Here is a 21,464-nt window from a genome sequence, read left to right as displayed (position 1 = left end):
TACAAGACGTCCGATGTCTTCTATGTGATTTCAGTGTTCCATTTTTTTTTTTTCTTTTACATCAGGCTGGTCTTGTTCCAGGCTGCAGACTAGACCCCGGCAGTCCTCGCTCGGAGCAGCGGGGTATGAAGCAATGATGTGGATGGATGGCTGATGGGAGGATGATGGATGGATGGATAGAGGAGAAACTGACAGCACCATGAAAATACCGACAAGTGGACGTGGCGATCAGCTCCGGAGCGGCGCCGCAACTTTCTAGGCTCTCCGGTGTTTAACAGGTGACACTGGAAAGCCCCATCATGTAGACTTGGCGGATTGGAGGATACACCGAAAAGTTGGATACACCTTTTAACAACGAGACGGTTCGCACATGATGAGGGATACTGCTCGAGGTTTTCCTGGTTTTGGGGCTGTACTGAGCGGCTAGACGGACAATCTGGAAACCGCTGAATTCCCAGTCCCACTAGTAAATGGAAGATGGATAGCCCGTCCTGTTTTTGATTGAGAAGGAATAGAAGAGCAAAAAAAAGTCTCCTTGCTGTTTCCTTGTCTTTCTGCCCAGGTTGCCGTCTGCTCCTCACGTCAAGGCTTTTTATCGTGTAGGAACTTGGTCCGAAGGGATGCGAGAAGAGGGCTTTTTTCATCTGTTCAGTCATTTCCAGTCACTTAACTGCATTTGTCAAGACTCGGCGATTAGTCTATGGGAAAACATCCAGTGGGGGCGTACTGTTATGCGAGAATAATTTCTATTAAACTACCAGAAATGAAGGAAAAATCCAAGAATGCGGCGAAGACGCGACGAGAGAAAGAGAACGGGGAGTTTTACGAGCTGGCCAAGCTGCTGCCTCTGCCGGCGGCCATCACTTCCCAGCTGGACAAGGCCTCCATCATCAGGCTGACCAGCAGCTACCTGAAGATGAGGGCAGTCTTCCCCGAAGGTAGGCAGTCTCCAGTATCAACTAATATATAAACAATTTCAGTCGAGTCCAAGATAATTCGAAGACCAGGTCCAAAAGGGGGTCGAGACCGAGTCAAGACCGAGAGCAGAGCAAATCGAGTGCTGTTTCAAGACCAAAATAGGCAATAAACACAGTAGCCTAGCTTAAAAGTCTTTCCAAATGTAAAAAAAAAACAAAAAAACAATGCGTAAGAAGTTTCTGGAAGATGAACAGAGACGCAGCCTACCTGCACGAGCTCAGATAGTTCCAACTATTCCAACTAGCATAGAAGTTTGAGGACCAGTAGGCTACACGGGCTAGCATATGCAGGTGTCATATTTTAAATTAAATAGTTTGTAGTGCTGTGGTGAAAATAAACGAAGGTAGACTAGATGGAGAGAAAAAAAAACCGTAGCCTATCTTTTCATTTTAAGATAGGCGGGAAAATGTCGAGAAAGATATAGGCTATGCACGAGACAGACAAGATGTCAGAGCAGTGGTCTCGAGACCGGACTCAAATAGGCTACTAGCAAAAGAAAAGAAGAAAACAAAGAAAGGAAATACCATACTTTCCACGGTAAAAGCGAACACATCCATATTAATTTAACATAATCAGCTAGGATAAATATAGTCTAGTTCCATAGTAGCCTATTGTGTGTTTTTCTTCTACTGGCTATTTAGCAGTAAATTTGCCATAATATTTCAGATAGGCTATGATATAAAAAAAAAAAAAAGTGTCACCCTTTGCTTTGTCATTTTCGATGCCTTAGCCGTGCTTCACAATGCTAGATAAAATAGTGTAATACAAGCAGGAATGACAGCTAAATACCATATAGAATAGAATAGAATAGAATAGAATATGTAAAGCACTTGACAAAGTTACAAAGTAAAAGAAAAGAAACATTAACACAATATGAGTGAAGTATTGCTGGCCCCATGAAGGCCTCCCGGGCAAACTAAAGACTAGCTATGAAACGGCAAATAACAACAATAACAATAATAGTATCAATAAAATAATGATAATAATAATAATAGCTTTAATATTTAATTTGACCTCGATTAATCCCTAGGTCTGGCCGAGTTATAATTAGAGATAGGCCTATGAGGTTCCTCGCAGTAGCCGGTGTGAAAATTAAATAAATGTAACTTCGAAGTAGGCAACAGTCAGTCATTTAATCATAAGATTGGGCTGTTCAACTAAATTTTGATAATTATCATGTAAGTTTTTAAAGTTGTTTTCGCAGCATGATTAAACGCCGACGTCCTTTTCAAATGACTCGCTCATTCATCAAGATGAATTATTTAATTAGGGTGTATAAAGCAACATTGGGGCAGGTTAAAGGGCAGGAAAACAGACCCTTTCCTCTCTGTCATCACTCATAAAGTCAGAGGTAACACACGGCCTTTTATGGCCAGGCCACCCGTTAGAGTCCAGCTCGCCCATCAATAAAACCTCTATGTGTAGATTCACACCTCGACAACAACAGGTCTTTGCAACGCTTTATTCACTTACCTGTCTCTGAATTCTTATGCCGAAAATATGAGCCTACAATAGTTTTGAAGTATCCAACATATAGACCCATTACCTATGTTATTGCTCGGATTATTTTGCCGCCAACCTTTTACATAACGGCTTGTTAATGCAGAGTTTGCAGGCAGAAAGCTGTGGGATCTTTAACCAGATCGAATGGATTTCCGTTATTTTGAATGAGTCTAACTCAAGCCTAAATCAGTCTGACAAGCTCAGTTTAGAAGATTTCCAACTAATCCCGGTCCTGTTTTAAACTGAGATTCATATTAATATTCATTTGAATGCATGTAGGAAGTTTTGTCAACTTGCCTTGACTGTGTGGTAGCTTGGAGTGTCGTGGAAGAGTGTGAAGCAGAAATGACTCAATATTATGACATGTTTTTATCAAGGAAACAGCTATATTAACAGAACCTTCCTCTTGTTAACAACAAAATGACTCGAAATAAGGTCAATATTTAGATTATTGTGTTTTTGTAAATTAGGCCTATTGACAAGAAAATAAGATTTAGATAGGAGCCAGATAGTCCCGTTGATCTTTCAGGACTCTTGTTAACGGATTAGATTACAGGCTGCAGGCACTTAAACGCGATCATAAGAATAACAATTATTCCTCCAGGTTGTATGGGATGGGGTGGCATGTCATCAAAATTGAAGGCATTTCATTGCCTAATTAAAATTAAAGTCAAGTCAAATTCGCATACGCAAACACATAAATTGTGACAAATGGAAGTCTCATAAAAATTTACAAAATTTTTATAAAGGTAGGCGATCTTATACAGCTTTTAGGCTATTTGAAAATATGAAATAAGCAGGTGGTGGTTCCATCCATGTAAACTGGCATAGATAGTAATACACAGTGCTGCAATTTGTACTTGGGCCTAAATGCCGCATTTCTCTCCTGTTCTTTTTTTTTTTTTTTTTTTTTTTTTTTTTTGCAAGTGGTTGCATTGGTTTCCCAAAAGGAGATGTTGTCTGGGACTGGGATTTATCTGCATATGAAAGACAGATTACTGATTTGAACAATTTTCCTTTGTCTGAAAGTTTCATTGTTCCCGCAATTAATGCTCGTTTCAATCCCTGGTTTTAGCAGAATAGACGAATGCTGACTTGACTCTGACAACACAGCTTTTAGTAGAATTCACATTTTCAGCAGCCTAAAATGTGTAGTGAAGGCCTACACACTGCAATAATATGACCTGCCTAATATTACAGTTTCAATCCAAGATAGTTTAAACAAGGTTAACAACGTGTTGATGACATGATTTTTTGGTATAGGCTATTAGTTTTTTTAATTTTTTTTTATTTTGTTTTGTTTTGGTATATTTGGTCTATTAGTATTGTTATTTGGTAAAGTTAAGTGTTTTGGTATTTGGAGTTATTAGGACGGGAGAGAAGAGTCCTATTGTCATCTCATAGCCTACCAGTTCATAGTTATCTATAGGTATCCAGCAAATCATTCTGGGTAATGCTGCATATTGTTACATTATAGCGGGGTTATGGCTTTATCTGTCTTAAAAGTCTTCACCGACCCTACAGTAAACACGGCCTAATACCGTCAGCGACATTTCCCAACCAGATGGCAAAGCGAACACAGTTTAAAAAAAATGATGCGCAATCTAAATACAATTTTGCAAACTAAACTCAATTGCAATGAAATAGAAGTGAGCTACATGTTATTGTTCGTCCTATGGATGGTTCAATTTTCTTTAAATCGTTAACAGCGAGGATGGTATAATCTGATAAACTGCTCAAGTCTGTGTTTTTATAATGTTATTCGGCGTACACGTATTACAATGTAACGCCATTCTGCATACACACGTATTATATTGTCATGTAATTCTGTATATAGGTGTATTATAATGTAATTCTGCATACACATGTATTATAATGTAATTCTGCATACATAGGCTAGTATTAGGCTGTCATGTAATTCTGCATACACATGTATTATAATGTCACTTCAATAGAACGAAATTTGGCTTCGCTGGCTTCCTGTCTTTCGTGACTGCAGGTTCTCTTCTGGAGCAATATCAACATAATAAGGCTATTTTAGATGAAACTTTCATTTGGTAGATTTTCCCGATAGTCTTTTTCCACGCCACCCACGGCTCCAGCGGCTCTGGTATGATGTGAATCCCCGTAAAAGCAGAATTGATCCCACACAGGCAGAAATACTGTCCTGCATGTCTGTCAGCACCGGTTTCTGCTGGAAATGATGGGCTTCCAAAAAAATGTTGATCATTTTCTGAAAAGGCAGCCGCAGCCCCCCTCTCATTCCACTGCTGAAGGGCCAGGGGAAATATGCATAATAATTTTGCATCAGTAGAAAGGGAGGGAAACAGTATTCTCTATTCTAATAAATACCTGAACAGAACATTTAAGTTACATTTCAATATATGTTCATCTTTTTATCTTGATATTGACTAGGCAATATCAAAGTATCAACTGCTCCTAACACAAGTGTAACGTAAGTATTTTGATCAAACACTACAGATCTGCTGCACACTATTTAAGCATGGGAGACAGCTGAAACATTCATTTATTAGACATTTTACAATTTGCATAGGTTATTCAGGCTTTGAGGTAAATCTTAAAAATATAACACTTGTCAAAATGTTACAATAATTGATTTATTATGCATTTATATATGAAAACTGAAATGATGCAAATTTTCTGTTCCCATTGTCCAGAATTAGCTGATAATATGTAATTATCTAACACATTATCTGAACCATATACAGAAGTATTAACATGTATTCATTTTGAAGCACTATATAATTACCATATTATACACAGTGTAATTAGGAACTTGTGTGTTAGCAAATCCCTCTATGAGAGGGACACATTCCATTCCAACCGAGGCATTATTATCAAGTTTTATGTGAAGCACTTGGTGCATGTAATTTCTTTGTTGTAAAGCGCTTTGAGCTGCATTTCTTGTATGAAAGGTACTATACAAATAAAGTTTATTATTATTATTATTATTATCATTATTATTACTGCACCAGCAAGCACTTGACTTGCTCAAGGGCACTTTGAAACCTTCCAGTTACAGACCTCACTGCTACAGACCATCATGCTACTGATGGTGAGAAGTCAAACATACCAGCATTGTGTACATACTGTATCTTCAGAAGTTTTGCTTGTTGAAATAATTATGTATCGCATGGCTGGAACCTCACAGCTTCATTTCATTTGTCACTGAAGTCCTTGTCTAGCTGTGTTGCCAGACATGTGACCAGGCCTGCGGGGCAGACAGACAGGCCAGGCCTCTGAATGAAGCATTTTAGCTTGGACGGTGAAAAAAAGAGTGTCCAGCACTAACTTTTCATTCCTGTCTCTACTGACATTGAGTAAAATTCCCCCCGGAGCAACATATCCCATCCTCAAACACACATTTTCTCATTGTCAATTTCACATTTAAAGCTGCACCAGGCCAGATTTGTCAGCCTAAATCACACAGTGGGGCTGCAACACAGAGCGTCCCATCCCATCCCACCAAACTGAGATTCCATAGGAAGTGGTCACGTTTATGAATATAGCCCTTTATCACAAGCATGTCTCAAAGTGCTTTACATGCCATATCATATACATGTCATATACCGTACTACATCACTATATACTATGTACCACATACCTACTTATACATACTAGATATGCATCATACAGGCCAGTGGTTCTCAACGTGGGGTCCAGGGACCACCAGGGGTCCTTGTGGATGTTCCAGGGGGTCCCCAGCAAATTGATGAATTGTTAAACTTCATTTACAAGAAGTTAACACTATTAAAGAATGTAGAAGAATGACTATTTTGATCATAGTTTCACTGTTATCTCTCTACCTACAATACAGATAGTCATGGAATTCTGGACAAAATCATATCTAACAATAAAAATATTCTCAGATTTGGGTTTGAAAGACAAAATCTCATCAAATTGGGGTTTGTGGCCCTAATGTGGACTAAATTAGGGGTCCTTGATATGAAAAAGGTTGAGAATCACTGATATAGGCTACTATATAATTTTTTACGTATACATCAAACACACCTATGGGCAATTTAGAGTCTCCAATCCACCTGAACAGCATGTCTTTGGACTGTGGGAGGAAACTGAAGCACCCGAAGGAAACTCATGCAAACATGCAAAACTCCACACAGACAGGACCAGGGCCGAGATGTTCGAACCACTGAACCGCCGTGCCGACGTGGTGAATCCAAACTTAAGAATGAAATCCGAAAGTGTTGGACTTTCCCAGCTGGTATGGGTCGCAATTGCAACCTCTGTGCATTCCCGTGAAATGGCGTAAGAAGGGTATAGGCTAGGGCGAGTTCTGATGAGGTTAACAGGAAATCGCCACTAAAACACAGAACGTACCACAGATAAAGAACAGAATGAAGAATCGACTGGCCTCTTTGCTTCGTCTGGGGTAGATTCTGCAGGCGTTATCTACATAAAAGTACCTCTGGAACCTAGACATGTGATTCAAGTCATTTGGTCCAAGTCTCAAGCAAGTCCTAAGTCATTTGGTCCAAGTCTCAAGCAAGTCCCAAGTCATTTTTTCTTGGGCAAGTCAAGTCAAGTCACAGGTTATTTCAAGTCAAGTCGAGTCGAGTCCTTAGTTAAGGCAAGTCAAGTCCAAAGTCAAGTCACTTTTTTTTTTTTCCCCAAGATACTGCAGTCTTACCTGCAGTATCTGGTCTTTACAAAGAGAAAAGACAAGGTATTAGTACCTGTCTAATAATGATATTATTGGCCAATTTATCTAACCTGTGACAATGACTTGAATTTGTATTAGAATTATTGATATTCAGTGAAATAAATGTAATCAAACAAATAACTTTATAAAAGCTTATTTATTTCTTAATTTCTTCTCAAACAAATATTCCCTCCTCATCACTTTTAAACAGTGAAATACTGACAGCTACAATGTAATCAAACAATACTGTACACACACAATACTGTGTGTGTGTAACCACCAGAAATATGAAATAGTCTAGAGCGGGAGGGTGTAACGACGAACGTGTGCTTCTCAATGTTGAACATTTTAATATTTAATATTTAATATTTAAACTGAAAACATAAAATGAACACAAACAAGTCATTCGAGTCATCATGTCTCAAGTCAATTTAAGTCACGAGTCTTTAACTTCCAAGTCCAAGTCGAGTCTCAAGTCATTTATTTTCTGTCAAGTCAAGTTGCAAGTCATCAAAACAGTGACTCGAGTCGACTCGAGTCCAAGTCACAATGACTCGAGTCCACATCTCTTCTGGAACCTAATAATGGGAGCACCTGCCATTTGTGCACTGCTGGGGGGTCTTCTCGATTCAAAGCATAGAAGGGGACAGTCCTCGGGGAGGCTGTGGACCCGGTAAAACATTCCCTTAAAGGAACAGTTCACCCAAAAATGAAAATGCAGTTATTATCTACTCGTCCTCATGCTAGCTGAACCACAGGTGAAGTTTGTTAGGGGTTCCATAATGGTCCTGGTCCTGGTCCTGGAATGAGTCACCACCTTTTCACACGGGAATGGAATGGTATCAACCCGCCAGAGCTTTTCTATATGCTTAAAGGTTCACCCAATGAGAATTCTGACATTATCTACTCACCCTCTTACCAGTTGAAACACAGGTGAAGGTTCTTTGTCCATATAACACACAGGGAGGTTGCTGGCATAACTCCATATAGCAGGCCTCTCCAAAGCAACTGAAGTCATTCCTGATCAGGTCTTGTAATTTCCAAAAAAGGCAAAAAAAAATGACCATAAAATCACTCGATACAGCTTGTGCAGCATAATTAAGTCATAATTAAGCCAAACAATCGCACCGTGAGTGGAAATGACCGATATTTACACCATTATTTAACACAAATCCTCACTACAGCCGTTGTCCTTGACACATTTGTGCTTGCACCCTGACCTCGCACGCTCACGTGAATCTTCCCCACTTCTGTGTTTGACTGTTGCTCTGCAGGTCTTTGTGATGGACAGGGTGTCTGTCTGTCTCTCTGACTGTTTGTCTCTCTGTAGGTCTAGGTGATGGATGGGGTCAGTCATCCAGGTTCAGTCCTCTGGACAGCATGGCTAAAGAACTGGGCTCCCACCTTTTACAAGTCAGTACAGGAAACAACATACTATGTTCTAGCACTATGCTATTCTATTCTCTACTATGGTATACTGTGCTATATTATGCTATGCTATGTTGCGCTACACTAGCCTATGCTATGCTATGCTATAATACTATGCTAAACTATGCTACACTAGACCAGTGGTTCTCAACGTGGGGTCTGGGGACCACCAGGGGTCCTTGAGGGGGTTCCAGGGGGTCCCCAGCAAATTGATGAATTGTTACACAGAATTAACAGAATTGAATGTAGAAGAATGACTGTTTCGATCACAGTTTCTCTGTTATCTCTCTACCTACAGTACAGATAGTCATGGAATTCTGGACAAAATCATGTCTAACAGTAAAAAATATTCTCAGATTTGGGTTTGAGAAACAAAATCTCATCTGATCGGGGTCCCTGGCCCTAATGTGGACTAAATTTGATAAACTTGATATGAAAAAGGTTGAGAATCACTGCACTAGACTATGTTATGCTATGCTATGTTATGCTATGCTATGTTATGCTATGCTATGTTATGCTACGATACACTATGCTACGCTATACTATAGCATACCCTTAGGTTCAAGAGAAGTCTGAATGTATGCAAATATAGAAATAGAATAGACTAAATAGAAATAGGACTAAATATGAATTATGATGCTTACTAAATGAAAAGTTAGAAGTAGGACTAAGACTAAGACGAGTTGCCTAACTCAGATAGGAGCTGTCCTGGAGTCCTTCGAGAGACAGGATGTTTTTCTACTTAAAGAGTTCATCCTGCCTTGATGGCAGGGTGCTTTGTTATATATTATATATTATATATATTATATATATATTAGTGATTCAGTAACATTCAGCATGGAGGAAAATATGGCTTTGACTGCTGACATGAGCATTAGAGATGGAGGTTAGAACTGTGGACCATTTGTCATTCATGGCACTCAACACTAAACATAGTTTGGCAAGGTAATTGCAAGGTTATTGATTGATTGACTTTACTGATCAGTTTATTTATCTATCTATGACTAGTTGAAAATATAATCAAAAAGATATATTACTACAACTAATATACAGAAATTGTGCAGTGCTATTGATATCTATCTTTTTTCTTTTTTTTTATCCCATGATAATAATGAATGAATGAATAATGAATCTCATTATTAAGTTTCTGGCAGTATTTGCCAAATATTTTTAAGGCATGCCTCCCTTTTACCATAGAGATCCACAACCCAGATTCATTCTTCACTGAAAGTTTTCACATTAAGTTCTTATCCTCTGCTTTTAGCTGATATTTTTTTTAATTTTGAGATCACATCTATGGATCTTTGTAGCATACAACATGTAATCATTTAAATAAAGAAATGAATCCTATAAACAAAGAGCAGCACTAATATGAAAGTAGGAAAAGCATAGATATCTCCTTCATGCAATGGTAATTGAAACACTGCTTGTAGTAAAATGTGATCTCTGCATAACTTTAACATCAAGTGAAGGCCTAATGAGGTTCACATGAGTATTGACAAGGAGGAGGGTATTTAGATTAAATGAAATGCTGCATTTGAGTAGATGTGTGACAGTTGTGTCATGTAATAACATAATATGTGAACTCATACAGTTTCACAGTGATTTATTCCACATCAATGCCTGCCTTCAATAAGGCCTTAGTACAGTAGATTTTGTAACAGTGTGTTTTAAATAGTGCTATATAAATAAAGCTTTACTTAATTACTTACTTACATTTTAACTTGTTTTGAAATATCCACAGAGTAAAGGCACCATCCATTTGTATATTATGGGCATGTGTATGGGTATAGGACAACACACTGTTCAATTAAAAAAATCACTAACATCTAATTTATATTTAACAATAACTTAATTGCCCCCCTCCCCCCTCAGACTTTGGATGGCTTCGTCTTTGTCGTTGCCTCCGATGGTAAAATCATGTACATCTCGGAGACGGCATCAGTCCATCTCGGCCTGTCCCAGGTAAGAGAACACAGTACAGCAGAATACAGTACAACCAAAGTTAATGAGGATGCTCCTGCCTGCTCAAACACTGCTGTGACACTCATAAAAAGCCATTACACATCCTAAAACAAAAGCTGACTTTGTGCAAAATACAAATATTATAGTCCAGTACATGCCAAGTGATTCACATTTATGCAAAAGCACCGTTGTATGTACAGCTTGATGCACTGAACATTTTCTTCCCCCCATCACCATCATATGGATGTTCCTCCATATCTGCTGAAGTGACCATGACAGGATTTAGATAGCCAAGGAATAACAGTGCTAAGGAAAAAATATATAAATATCACATCATCATAATGGTTAATTGGTGTAATGGCTAATTCAATATTGGGTAAAGAAATACAATGAAATTCCAATTTTAAGAGAACCAATAATATTGTCATACAGAGTACAGAGTGCAGCAACAATGCACAAAAACACAGTTATTTATGCAGAAGATTTGCATGATCCATCAACCCAAATTAGGACTGAATGCATCTAACTGGATAGTTTCCAGAAGTTTCAACTTCCATTTGTAAGCTGCATATTAGCTAAAGGCAGTTTTCCATAGCTCTAGTGACATATGTCTATGATCAAGGATATTCTGCCACCACAAACCAAAATACAAGATAGAAGACATTTTGTGTTTGTATATTGAAGCTCTAAGGGTTTGTTTATGTGCACAAACAGCACTAGAGTTTCAGCTACTTTGAGTCAAGAAAGTCTTTTTTATCATTTGTAAGTGATCATGCAAAATCTTAGTATATTCAGAATTAATATGACCAGAACAGATCTTTTTTTTCACTTGGGTTTTGTTATTTTGCTTCTACAAGTAGGTAGATAAATCAATGTCATTTTTGAAGAAGGGCAGTTTTGCCGCACACTTTAAGTATCAGACTGTAATTTCTTCAATTTCATTTTTCAAAAGCATTGGAGCGATATATCAGTGTACCGAGGTGTATCCAAGGTTCACATTCACATGAAAAACTGAATAATCAACAGCTAGCCGTTATGAGTATGATGGAGGTAGTAAGTATAAAGTAGAGTTTCACAGCCACAGACAAAGACATGTCAGCTGTAGGAGCGGAATCCCACTATCCATATTTGTTTAATACACAATACTCCCTTTGAGCCACTCTCTTTTTCTGTTTTTAATGTTATCACTGGCTCATATCCATCAGTCTGACATCTGGATGGGAGACAACAGAAAGACCATTATTCACTCATGGAGAGAGAGGGATAGAGAGAGAGAGGGAAGGGGGGGGGGGGGGCTTGCAAGCCAAAAGAAATGCTGCTCCCTTTGCCAGTTCACCTGAGCCAAACAGAAGAGACAGATGACAACACTGAACATGGAATACAGCCTCAACGGAGCCGGCTCTTAAAAAATGTCCTCATAAATCACATATGATCACATTGAACAAGACACTGAAGAAGATGAGCAGCTACACCTCCTTGAGTTGATCAGTACGACGGCCTTTTACACTGTAAAAATATAAACGTAAGATTTAGAGAAAAAAGTAATTACATTACGAGAATAAAGTTGTAATTCAGAGAAAAAAATGTCATATTACAAGAATAAAGTTGTAATTTTGGGAAAAAAGTCATAATATTATGAGAATAAAGTCGTAATTTCGAGAAAAAAGTCAAAATATTACAAGAATAAAGTCATAATATTGCGAGAATAGAGTCGTAATTTTGAGGAAAAAAAGTCATAATATTACAAGAATAAAGACGTAATTTAGAGAAAAAAGTCATAATATTACAAGAATAAAGTCATAATATTTCGAGGAAAAAGTCGTAATATTTTGATAATATATTAGCAACACCTGTCCTCTACCCTCATTATTAACAGTTAACAAGGGAGATTATTAGGCTACTTCCTGGCTACTGTGGTAGAAATCTTTTTCACAAAAAAGTCAAAATATTACGACTTTTTTCTTGAAATTATGACTTTGTTCTTATAATATTATGACTTATTTCTCTAAATTAAGATTTTATTCTCGTAATATTATAGTTTTTTGCTCAAAACATTATGACTTTTTAATCGAAAACTTACATTGGACACTACAACCTGTTGATAGAAACCTTTTGATTGATAGATATGGTTTCTTTAACACTCTTTCTTTAGTTCTTTCTTTCTTCCTTCCTTCCTTTCTCTCTCTCTCTCTCTCTTTCTCTCTCTCTCTCCACTACGAAACCAAACCCCTTCATTTTATCCCTGAAATGTCCTTCATTTCTCCATTACATAAACATTAATTATCCATTAAAAATAACAGGTTGGTGGGATTTATTCATGGTTTGATTCACAGAGACAATAAGGACTTCTCATGCCTTGTCATGAGACAAGATTAAGGGGTGTTTAAGGAGGTTTTGATGGGATCTTCTCCATTAATAACTCCCTTAATTCAAGGTTATTTTAAGGGATTATTAGCTCTCTCTCTCTCTCTCCCTCACACACACACCTCCAAATACCAGCATGTCAGTGATTGGATGGAAGGCTGTTCTGTTCTGCGTGGACTGAGCATGTGTCACTTCTTCCATGTGACTATGTTTTGCCTATAGCGCCTGAGCGTGTGTCACAGGGCTTGTTGGAAATGTGTGTGTGTGTGTGTTCCAGGTGGAGCTGACAGGGAACAGCATATTGAGTACATCCACCCGTCCGACCACGACGAGATGACAGCGGTGCTGAGTACCCACCAGCCCCCCACCATCACTTCTCCCAAGGTACTTCAACACTCTCATTCACCAGGCTCCCTCCATGCCCCTGCGATGGCATATTTATATTAATCCCTCTTTTTCTGCCTGCCAGAAGGGCCAGCATCTCCATGAGTGTTGATGTGTCTAAGAGACTGTTGTATTTTCATTAGGTCCTTGCTGAGCTGCCATTTCTGAAATGCCTGTGGTAGTAACCAGTGGTGGAAGAAGTACTCTGATCCTTTACTTAAGTAAAAGTACCAATACAGCAATGTAAAAACACTCCATTACAAGTAAAAGTCCTGCATGAAAAATCCTACTTAAGTAAAAGTACGTAAGTATTGGCAGCAAAAATGTAGTTAAAGTATTAAAGTAAAAGTAGTGGTTTGGTCCTCTGACTGATATTTTATTATATATGACATCATTAGATTATTAATACTGAAGCATCAGTGTGTTAGCAGCATGTTACTGTTGTAGCTGCTGGAGGTGGAGCTAGTTTGAACTACTTTATATACAGTTAGCTAGTTTAGTCCGGTGGTTCCCAACCTAGGGGTCGGGCCCCTCCAAAGGGTCACCGGATAAATCTGAGGGGTCGTGAGATGATTAATGGGAGAGGAAAGAAGAAAAAACAAAGTTCTGATACACAAATCTGTTTTCAGTTTTTGGACTTTTTCTCTAATCTTTGATTTTTGCTGAAATATTGGATCATTTGAACATTTATTGAAATGAAAGCATGTGAGGTTTAGAGGGAAAAATCACTATTTGGTGGAGCTGTTAACAACTCATAGACATCTGAAATGTGACCCGACTACACACTGCTTTTTGTAAGACGTCAAAAGCCAAAAAGGTTGGAAACCACTGGTTTAGTCTTTAACAATGTGTTGTATTTTAAAAGCTTGTTATATTATCCATTGTGTCAAATCTCCATCTGAAAAGTAACTAAAGCTGTCAAATAAATGTAGTGGAGTAGAAAGTACAATATTTCCCTCTGAAATGTAGTGGAGTGGAAGTATAAAGTAGCATCAAATGGAAATACTCAAGTAAAGTACAAGTATCTCAACCTTTATAGGCCAGTTGATGGACTGGGAGTTACTGCTCTTGCTGCTGCTAGTTTTCACTGCAGTTGCAATGACAGATTGATCTCTAGAATTCACACTGCTTATGGAAGCATCTGGCTAGCTAGTTGAAGGTTCATTTCAAGTTCCCTGGTTTCCCGATAAGGTAAGTCACGTTAAATTGTTAGTGATTTAGGTTTGGCATTTTTGACGAGTATGTTATGTTTTTTGCCTGGGTATATATGTAACCTTTCCACCAAATTTGATTGCTCTAGCATGAAACATTTAGAAACTAGAATTGCACTCAGAGAGCACAGACCTCCGCCAAGGTTCGTGCTATTATTGCTTGTTCGTGAGTCGGATCCGGATCCGCTCCAAAATTTTATGGGTTCTTCCTTGGCCCATGCTACACCCTTCCATGGAGTTTCATGAAAATCAGACCAGCAGTCTTTCCGTAATCCTGCTAACAAACAGACAAACAGACAAACAAACAAACAGCACCAAAAACATAACCTCTTTGGCGGAGGTAATGATGCTTCCCTTCCTGTTTGCACATCATAGACAAAAACTTAGTATCAAAATATCAAAATATCAAAATTCTGTGAAATAGGCATGATGTGGGTAGTTCAAATATGCTGTGTGAAAAAATTTGAATCAACTTTGTAGGAGAAATATGTCCTATTGCAAGGTCGGCCTGATGGTGACGCTATGAAACATGAAGAATGCTCTAGCATGTTTATTTCATTATGCCTCACTTCCTGTTTGCGTGTCTTCACCATCAACTTTGTTTGCGTGTCACGGCCAAACAAAAATCCAACAAAAATCTGTCTGGAGCCAAGGAATCTGAGGAAAAAATAGTTGATTTTACGCCATAAGGTTCATAAGGCAGTGCTTGGACCTTGTCATGAGTTTTATTCATCCCACAGGTGGAATAGTTGAATCACTTTATTTTTCATTTTACCTGCATTATTATAATCTCATATATCCTGAGCCTTTGGTATGCATACTGACTCAGTGAAAAAGATTTTTATATATTTAGACATTTTAGATATCTCTTTCAGATGGCTTTCATGGAAGCATGTAGAAATCATTTTTTCTATATCAGTTACAGGTACTTCTGCTTGATCAGACAGTAGAGAGTGACAGAAAAAGATGGGAAAGAGACACAAATGCCACAATGGCCATGTGCTGGATTTAAACTGACAACATCACTAGTACATGGTTTTGCGTCTTATCTTGCTGACCCACCAGAATACCCCAGAATCAGTTTGATGGGATGGAAATGGAATGAAATCATCAAACTGGCGGCAATATATTATATTAACATGGTTGCTAATGGATGCATGAGAGATGATGGAGAGGATCAGATTGCCCTGGTTTCTCAGCACACTCAGGTTTATGCTGTGTACTGAGGTTTATACTGTGTTATAAGGCAGGTGATTCTCAACCTTTTTCATATCGAGGACCCCGTAATTTAGTCCACATCGGGGCCACGGACCCCCATTTGATGAGATTTTGTCTCTTGGACCCAAATCTGTGAATATTTTTAATGTTAGATATGATTTTGTCCAGAATTCCATGACTATCTGTATTGTAGGTAGAGAGATAACAGAAACTATGATCAAAACAGCCATTCTTCTACATTCTCCAACTGTGTTAACTTCTTGTAAATGAAATAATGCTGAAGTTTAACAATTCATCAATTTGACTGGGGACCCCTGGAACCCCCTCAAGGACCCCTGGTGGTCCACGGACCCCACGTTGAGAATCACTGTTATAAGGTGTATACTGTGAGTCAGTGAGGAGAAAATTCATCTTTATTGAAAGCCATCCCCTCTCTCTGTCATAATTCCTGTCTCTCCTACTCATTATTGTCGAATAAATTAAAAATCAAAATGATTACTACATCTACACTTTATCAAAATTAACTTTAATGAGTTTAGAATCACAACTTTCATTAATGTAATTTGATCAACTTTTGAATTTCTTTGCCTCCATAACCACCAGAATAAGCAGTCAAACCATTTATTTCAATTTACAGACTATATTCAATACAGTGTCATTATCCTCATCTACAATTATCATTAAACATTACTTCAAGAAAAAATGTAAAATTATATTAGTCTCTATATATTGAGACTATATTTATGTCACTCATTTCCTCTGATTTCTTTAATTTCCTCTTTGCTGCCGGGATGTTACTTTCTGGCCAAGATGCAAAGCCAGACCGAATCAGAAATGTCACCTAAAAAGTTTATTATAAAACTAATATAACCTTAATTTTATGTTACTGCAGAGTTTATGCTCAATTATGCCTAACCCTAACCATTAATAGAGCTGGATTTCTGTCATTATTTATTTTTGAAGATTTTGCAATATCAGAGTTTGTGGCTTGGGCAGAAAGTGAAAACCATTTAAGGGAGACTAACAGTGATACATACAGTACACACACACACACACACACACACACACACACACACACACACACACACACACACACGACTAGTTCAAAGTTATCAAAGCAGCTTTGAATCATCTTTCTCCTAGTGCAGAGCTCCTAGACTGGCATGAATGACTTGAGCATTTTTATCTTCCCACTAATTTTAGAGTTCATTAGGAAAATTAGTAAGGAGAAAACTCATTCACATCAAGCTTTCATTTCTTTTTATTTTATTTCACTTATGTGTGTAAGGTGTTATGACAATAAGGTTGAATTGAACTGAACTGGATTATCTGGGTTACATACAGTAGATTGCCCCATAAAGTCGCAAAAAAAGTATTTAAAGTAATAATCTGCAACTTTTCATATAAATAAATGTTTGGTTTGCCACTCTCTATTTCTGATTGATATTATACAATAGTGATTCATGCATCCAGTTCATGAAAGCTTTTACATTTGTTGTTCCAAACAATCCTGTGATGTTTTATCACAATTTAGCTGTAATATAATTGTTTTTACTGGACTGCCTTATGATATGCAGTCAAGTATTTTTTTGTTTTAATAATTATACAACATGGAAATAATGCCTATGTAATATGTGTGTTTGTGTGACAGAGTATGAAATGGAGCGCTCCTTCTTCCTGAGGATGAAGTGTGTCCTGGCTAAACGCAATGCAGGACTGACATGTGGAGGATATAAGGTGGGTACAGCCACTGGATTATCATTTATCACACTTTTGTTATCATTAGCCACATTATCACTTCATTCAGGGGTCTAGACCTGATTTCCTTTCGTTGGCTGACGCATAAGCAACTCATTATGGATCATCAGATGAGCAGATTTGCCTGTAAACATTATATTCACAGCGATAGCTTCTTTAAAGCTGCAATAAGCGATTTTCCGACCACTAGAGGGTGACAAAAACTGCAACACATTTGTAAATAAAGCACAACAAAGGTGCTGGACTACAGAGGCCCCTAAAGACAAACCTAGCGAAGGACCGTGAATAAAGGCTAATAGCTAAACTAAACGTACCTACTGAGAAGTGTCCCCAGTTACCAGTCTTGTTTTGACAGATTTTTTCTCCAGTTGAAGGTTAGGTAACAAGTTTACCAGTTGAACAAGTTTACTCGCTTGCTTCATCAATTCTGCCATTGTAAGCAGTGGTGGAAGAAGTACTCAGATCTTTTACTTAAGTAAAAGTAGAAATACCACAGTATAAAAATAGTCTGTTACAAGTAAAAGTCCTGCATTCAAATGTTACTTAAGTAAAAGTACAAAAGTATTAGCATCAAAATGTACTTAAAGCAACAAAAGCATAAGTACTCATTATGCAGAATGGCCCATTTCAGAATAATACAGTATATATTATATTATTGAATTATAATTATTGATGCATTAATGTGTAAGCATCGCTTTAATGTTGCAGCTGGAAAAGGTGGGGCTGATTTCCACTACTTTATATACTGCTGGGTAGCTTACAGTAATCTGTAATAATACATCACAATTTATTAGTTGATTATATTTTGTATTAATAATCTGAATCTGCAAAGTAACTAGTAACTTAAGTTATCAAATAAATGTAGTGGAGTAAAAAGTACAATATTTCCCTCTGAAATGTAGTGGTGTAGAAGTAAAATGGTAATACTGAAGTAACTCAAAATTGTACTTAAGTACAGTATTCGAGTATGGGAGGGGGAGAGCGTTTTAAAAAAAAATGAAAAGCTACTGAATGGACCGGGAGGAGCTTTGTTTAGGAGCAGAATTTGACAACAAGCTTTAGAAAAAAGGTGAAAGCTGGAACACAGCTGGCCCGCTGTGACATTGGACATTGGTTATCATTATGTCTCATCATCATTATTTCTCAATGAAATCTCCAAATAGCACATGTTCGATTCAGGATTGGTTATAAGGTCTGATATGGCTTATTGCAGGTTTAATCCTCTGAGACATACTAACAGGTCTTCTTTAAACAGCTGTGTATCTTTGAAAGTCTCAGCTAGCTAGCTAACCCACGTCACTAAATTCAAACCAGTGCTTCAACAAGGCCTCCATATGCCTCCTCTCTGGTTCTCTGGTTTCCTCTCCTCCTTCTCCCTCCCCTTTTCATTCATATTGCTGTCTCTCCGCATCTGATATAAATCACCCATTACATTTCCAAATGAAGGTGGGTTGTAACTTGGCAAGAAGCTAACGGGTTATGTATAGAAGAGAATAAATTAGTGCTGTAAAGCAGCAAGGCACATGCCATCCAAACCAATACAGGAAATGAGGAAGATAAATAGTGTCATTATCATAGAGGCACATGGAGGACTGAAATGGAAGGGAAGCAGGGCTGGATTTCTGCTGTCAGCTACTGGGAGCTGTGCAGTACGACCACAGTCTTCTACTGGTGGCCACTGAGAAGCTCCACTGCAGCAGTTGGGGGTTCAGTGCCTTGCTCAAGGGAGCCTTGTCAGTAGTTACTGAGGGAGGAGAGAGCCTTACCCATTCACTTTCACCACCCACATTTTCCCAGCCAGTCTGGGGATTTGAAGTGGCAACTTTTCAGGTCACAAGCCACTTCTGTAACCTCTAGGCCAGTGGTTCTCAACCTTTTTCATATCGAGGACCCCTAATTTAGTCCACATTAGAGCCACGGACCCCCCTTCAGACAGTCTACCATTGAGATTTTGTCTCTCGTACCCAAATCTGAGAATATTTTTATTGTTGGATATGATTTTGTCTAGAATTCCATGACTATCTGTCGAGATAACAGTGGAACTATGATCAAAACAGTCATTCTTCTACATTCTCTAACTGTCTTAACTTCTTGTAAATGAAATAATGGAGAAGTTTAACAATTCATCAATTTGCTGGGGACCTCCTGGAACCCCCACAAGGACCCCTGGTGGTCCCCGGACCCCACGTTGGGAACCACTGCTCTAGGCTATACTGCAAAATTAAAATGGTCATGAATGAGAGGTGGCATGAAGCGACTGGTATTGTGAAGGAGTGACGGTTGATTTACAGGCATGACATTAATGATGACAACATCAAAAAGCAGCCACACACAAGCAGGTTAGTAAGAAAGACCAGGAATGGATCGATAGGATCAAACTGGAAAGTGATAATGTTTTTGTTTTGTTTTGTTTTTAAAGATACATTTGTTTGTTTTTTGGGCATTTCTGCTTTATTGGACAGTCACAGTAGAGAGAGACAGGAAAGGACTCTCAAAGACAAAGTGAAAGACAGTGTATCTGAAAGGGAATGTGCAAATATTCTGAATCTAAATCTAGATCAGTGGTTCTCCACCATGGTCCATGAAGATCCAAGAGTCTGCAAAGCATCAGGAAATGAGAGGATATTTGGCTGGAGGGGTGTTGATTCATTCAGATAACCACATGGCTCTGACATAATAGTCATTTTTGCTGTTTTAAATTAATGCGCCACGTTGAGTCTTGCTTACAAACTGAATATTATTGTGTACAAGGACACCAGTTAGGAGATGGGCATCACTTTTACATGATGGCATCAACAACATCTTTAGAAAAGACAGGACTACACTTATTTTAGCTTTATTAACTTTCTATATCATCTAGTCACCTCAACTCTGCAGCCTGTCTCCACTCATCTGAGGCTGATCCTCCTGCCTCCATCTGGCTCTGTTTAATAGAGTAGTGCATGTATTCAGAAGTTACAAGACTGATGACTGTCTATAGGCAACTTTTTAAATGACTAATTCAGATTAACTCAAAGATTGTACTGCAACATATTAAGCTTACAGTTAATCAAACAAAAATAACTACATATTCCTTCACTCTCCTTGCTAGGTAGCAGACTTTACACTATAGTAATTTGAGTTACAAAGATGGATCATGTGAAAATGACAATGACATGTCTATCTGTCAACAAAGTTCAATTCACTTGAACACATTGTTTTATCATTCATATTGGGTTGAAAATAAGACAGAATGTCTAGTTCTTCTTGTATTTTGTAATGTTGCCTGGCTTCCCAGTTGGGTGGAGTTCTCCATTTTTAAGTACTGTGATTGGCGCAAAGGTACAAACACCACTCATCCGGCAAAACTTTGGTAACTTTGTAACTTTGTAAAAATGAACCGAGCGAGTTGTTTAAGCACCAGTCAGTCATGGAATGTGTTCAGGTACATTCCGGCCCAATGACTCCCCTGGTTAGGGAGGGAGTCACAAGGCACCCCTATGATTTGGCAGCAGAGGTGTGACCAAGTCAACTTTGCTTGAGTCCCAAATCTCTCAAGTCAAGTCCCAAGTCTAAATGTAGATTACCAAGTCAAGTCAGGACAAATCAAGAGTCCAGTATCAATTTAATATCTTAAAGAAAACTAAATATCTAGCACTTTTCAATGCAATATGGTTTTAATAGGATAAAAACTTGGTAAGAGCATCATGAGTTTGATTTCTATAATCAGTTTCAACTTCAATAAATTCAATCATTCCATACAAATTCAGAAAACAGAATTTAAATTCAGTTGTCTGCTGGAACAAATCTCATCACTTTCAATCTAAGTCATTTACACAAACACAAGATCTCAAGTCAAGACTTTAGAAACCTTTTCAAGTCATCAAAGTACAAGTCAAGTCCTAAGTCACCAGAACCCAAGTCAAGTCAAGTCTCAAGTCTTCTCTTCATGCATCAAGTCAAGTCTCAAGCAGTTAAAATTGTGAGTCGAGTCT

The 21,464-nt window shown here is 38.1% G+C and overlaps 1 protein-coding gene across 1 annotated transcript in view; it reads left to right on the top strand.

Moving 5' to 3' along the window:
• Positions 1-763: 763 nt before the first annotated feature.
• LOC139653187 (single-minded homolog 2-like) overlaps positions 764-21,464 on the top strand; it is a 31,431-nt gene continuing 10,730 nt past the window's right edge. The window contains 7 exon segments of the mRNA XM_071530162.1: positions 764-938; positions 8,493-8,575; positions 10,466-10,555; positions 13,197-13,218; positions 13,221-13,280; positions 13,283-13,303; positions 17,384-17,469. Of these exon segments, the coding sequence (XP_071386263.1) occupies positions 764-938; positions 8,493-8,575; positions 10,466-10,555; positions 13,197-13,218; positions 13,221-13,280; positions 13,283-13,303; positions 17,384-17,469 (537 nt within the window).

Source organism: Centroberyx affinis, unplaced genomic scaffold (genome assembly GCF_046629955.1).
Source record: "Centroberyx affinis isolate AG114_WGS23_722 - 3 ecotype Tasmania unplaced genomic scaffold, CSIRO-AGI_Caff_v1 ptg001889l_1, whole genome shotgun sequence".
Classification (NCBI taxonomy): domain Eukaryota; kingdom Metazoa; phylum Chordata; class Actinopteri; order Beryciformes; family Berycidae; genus Centroberyx; species Centroberyx affinis.
Note: the sequence above shows the minus strand (reverse complement) of the source record. Positions and strands in the feature narration are given on the sequence as shown.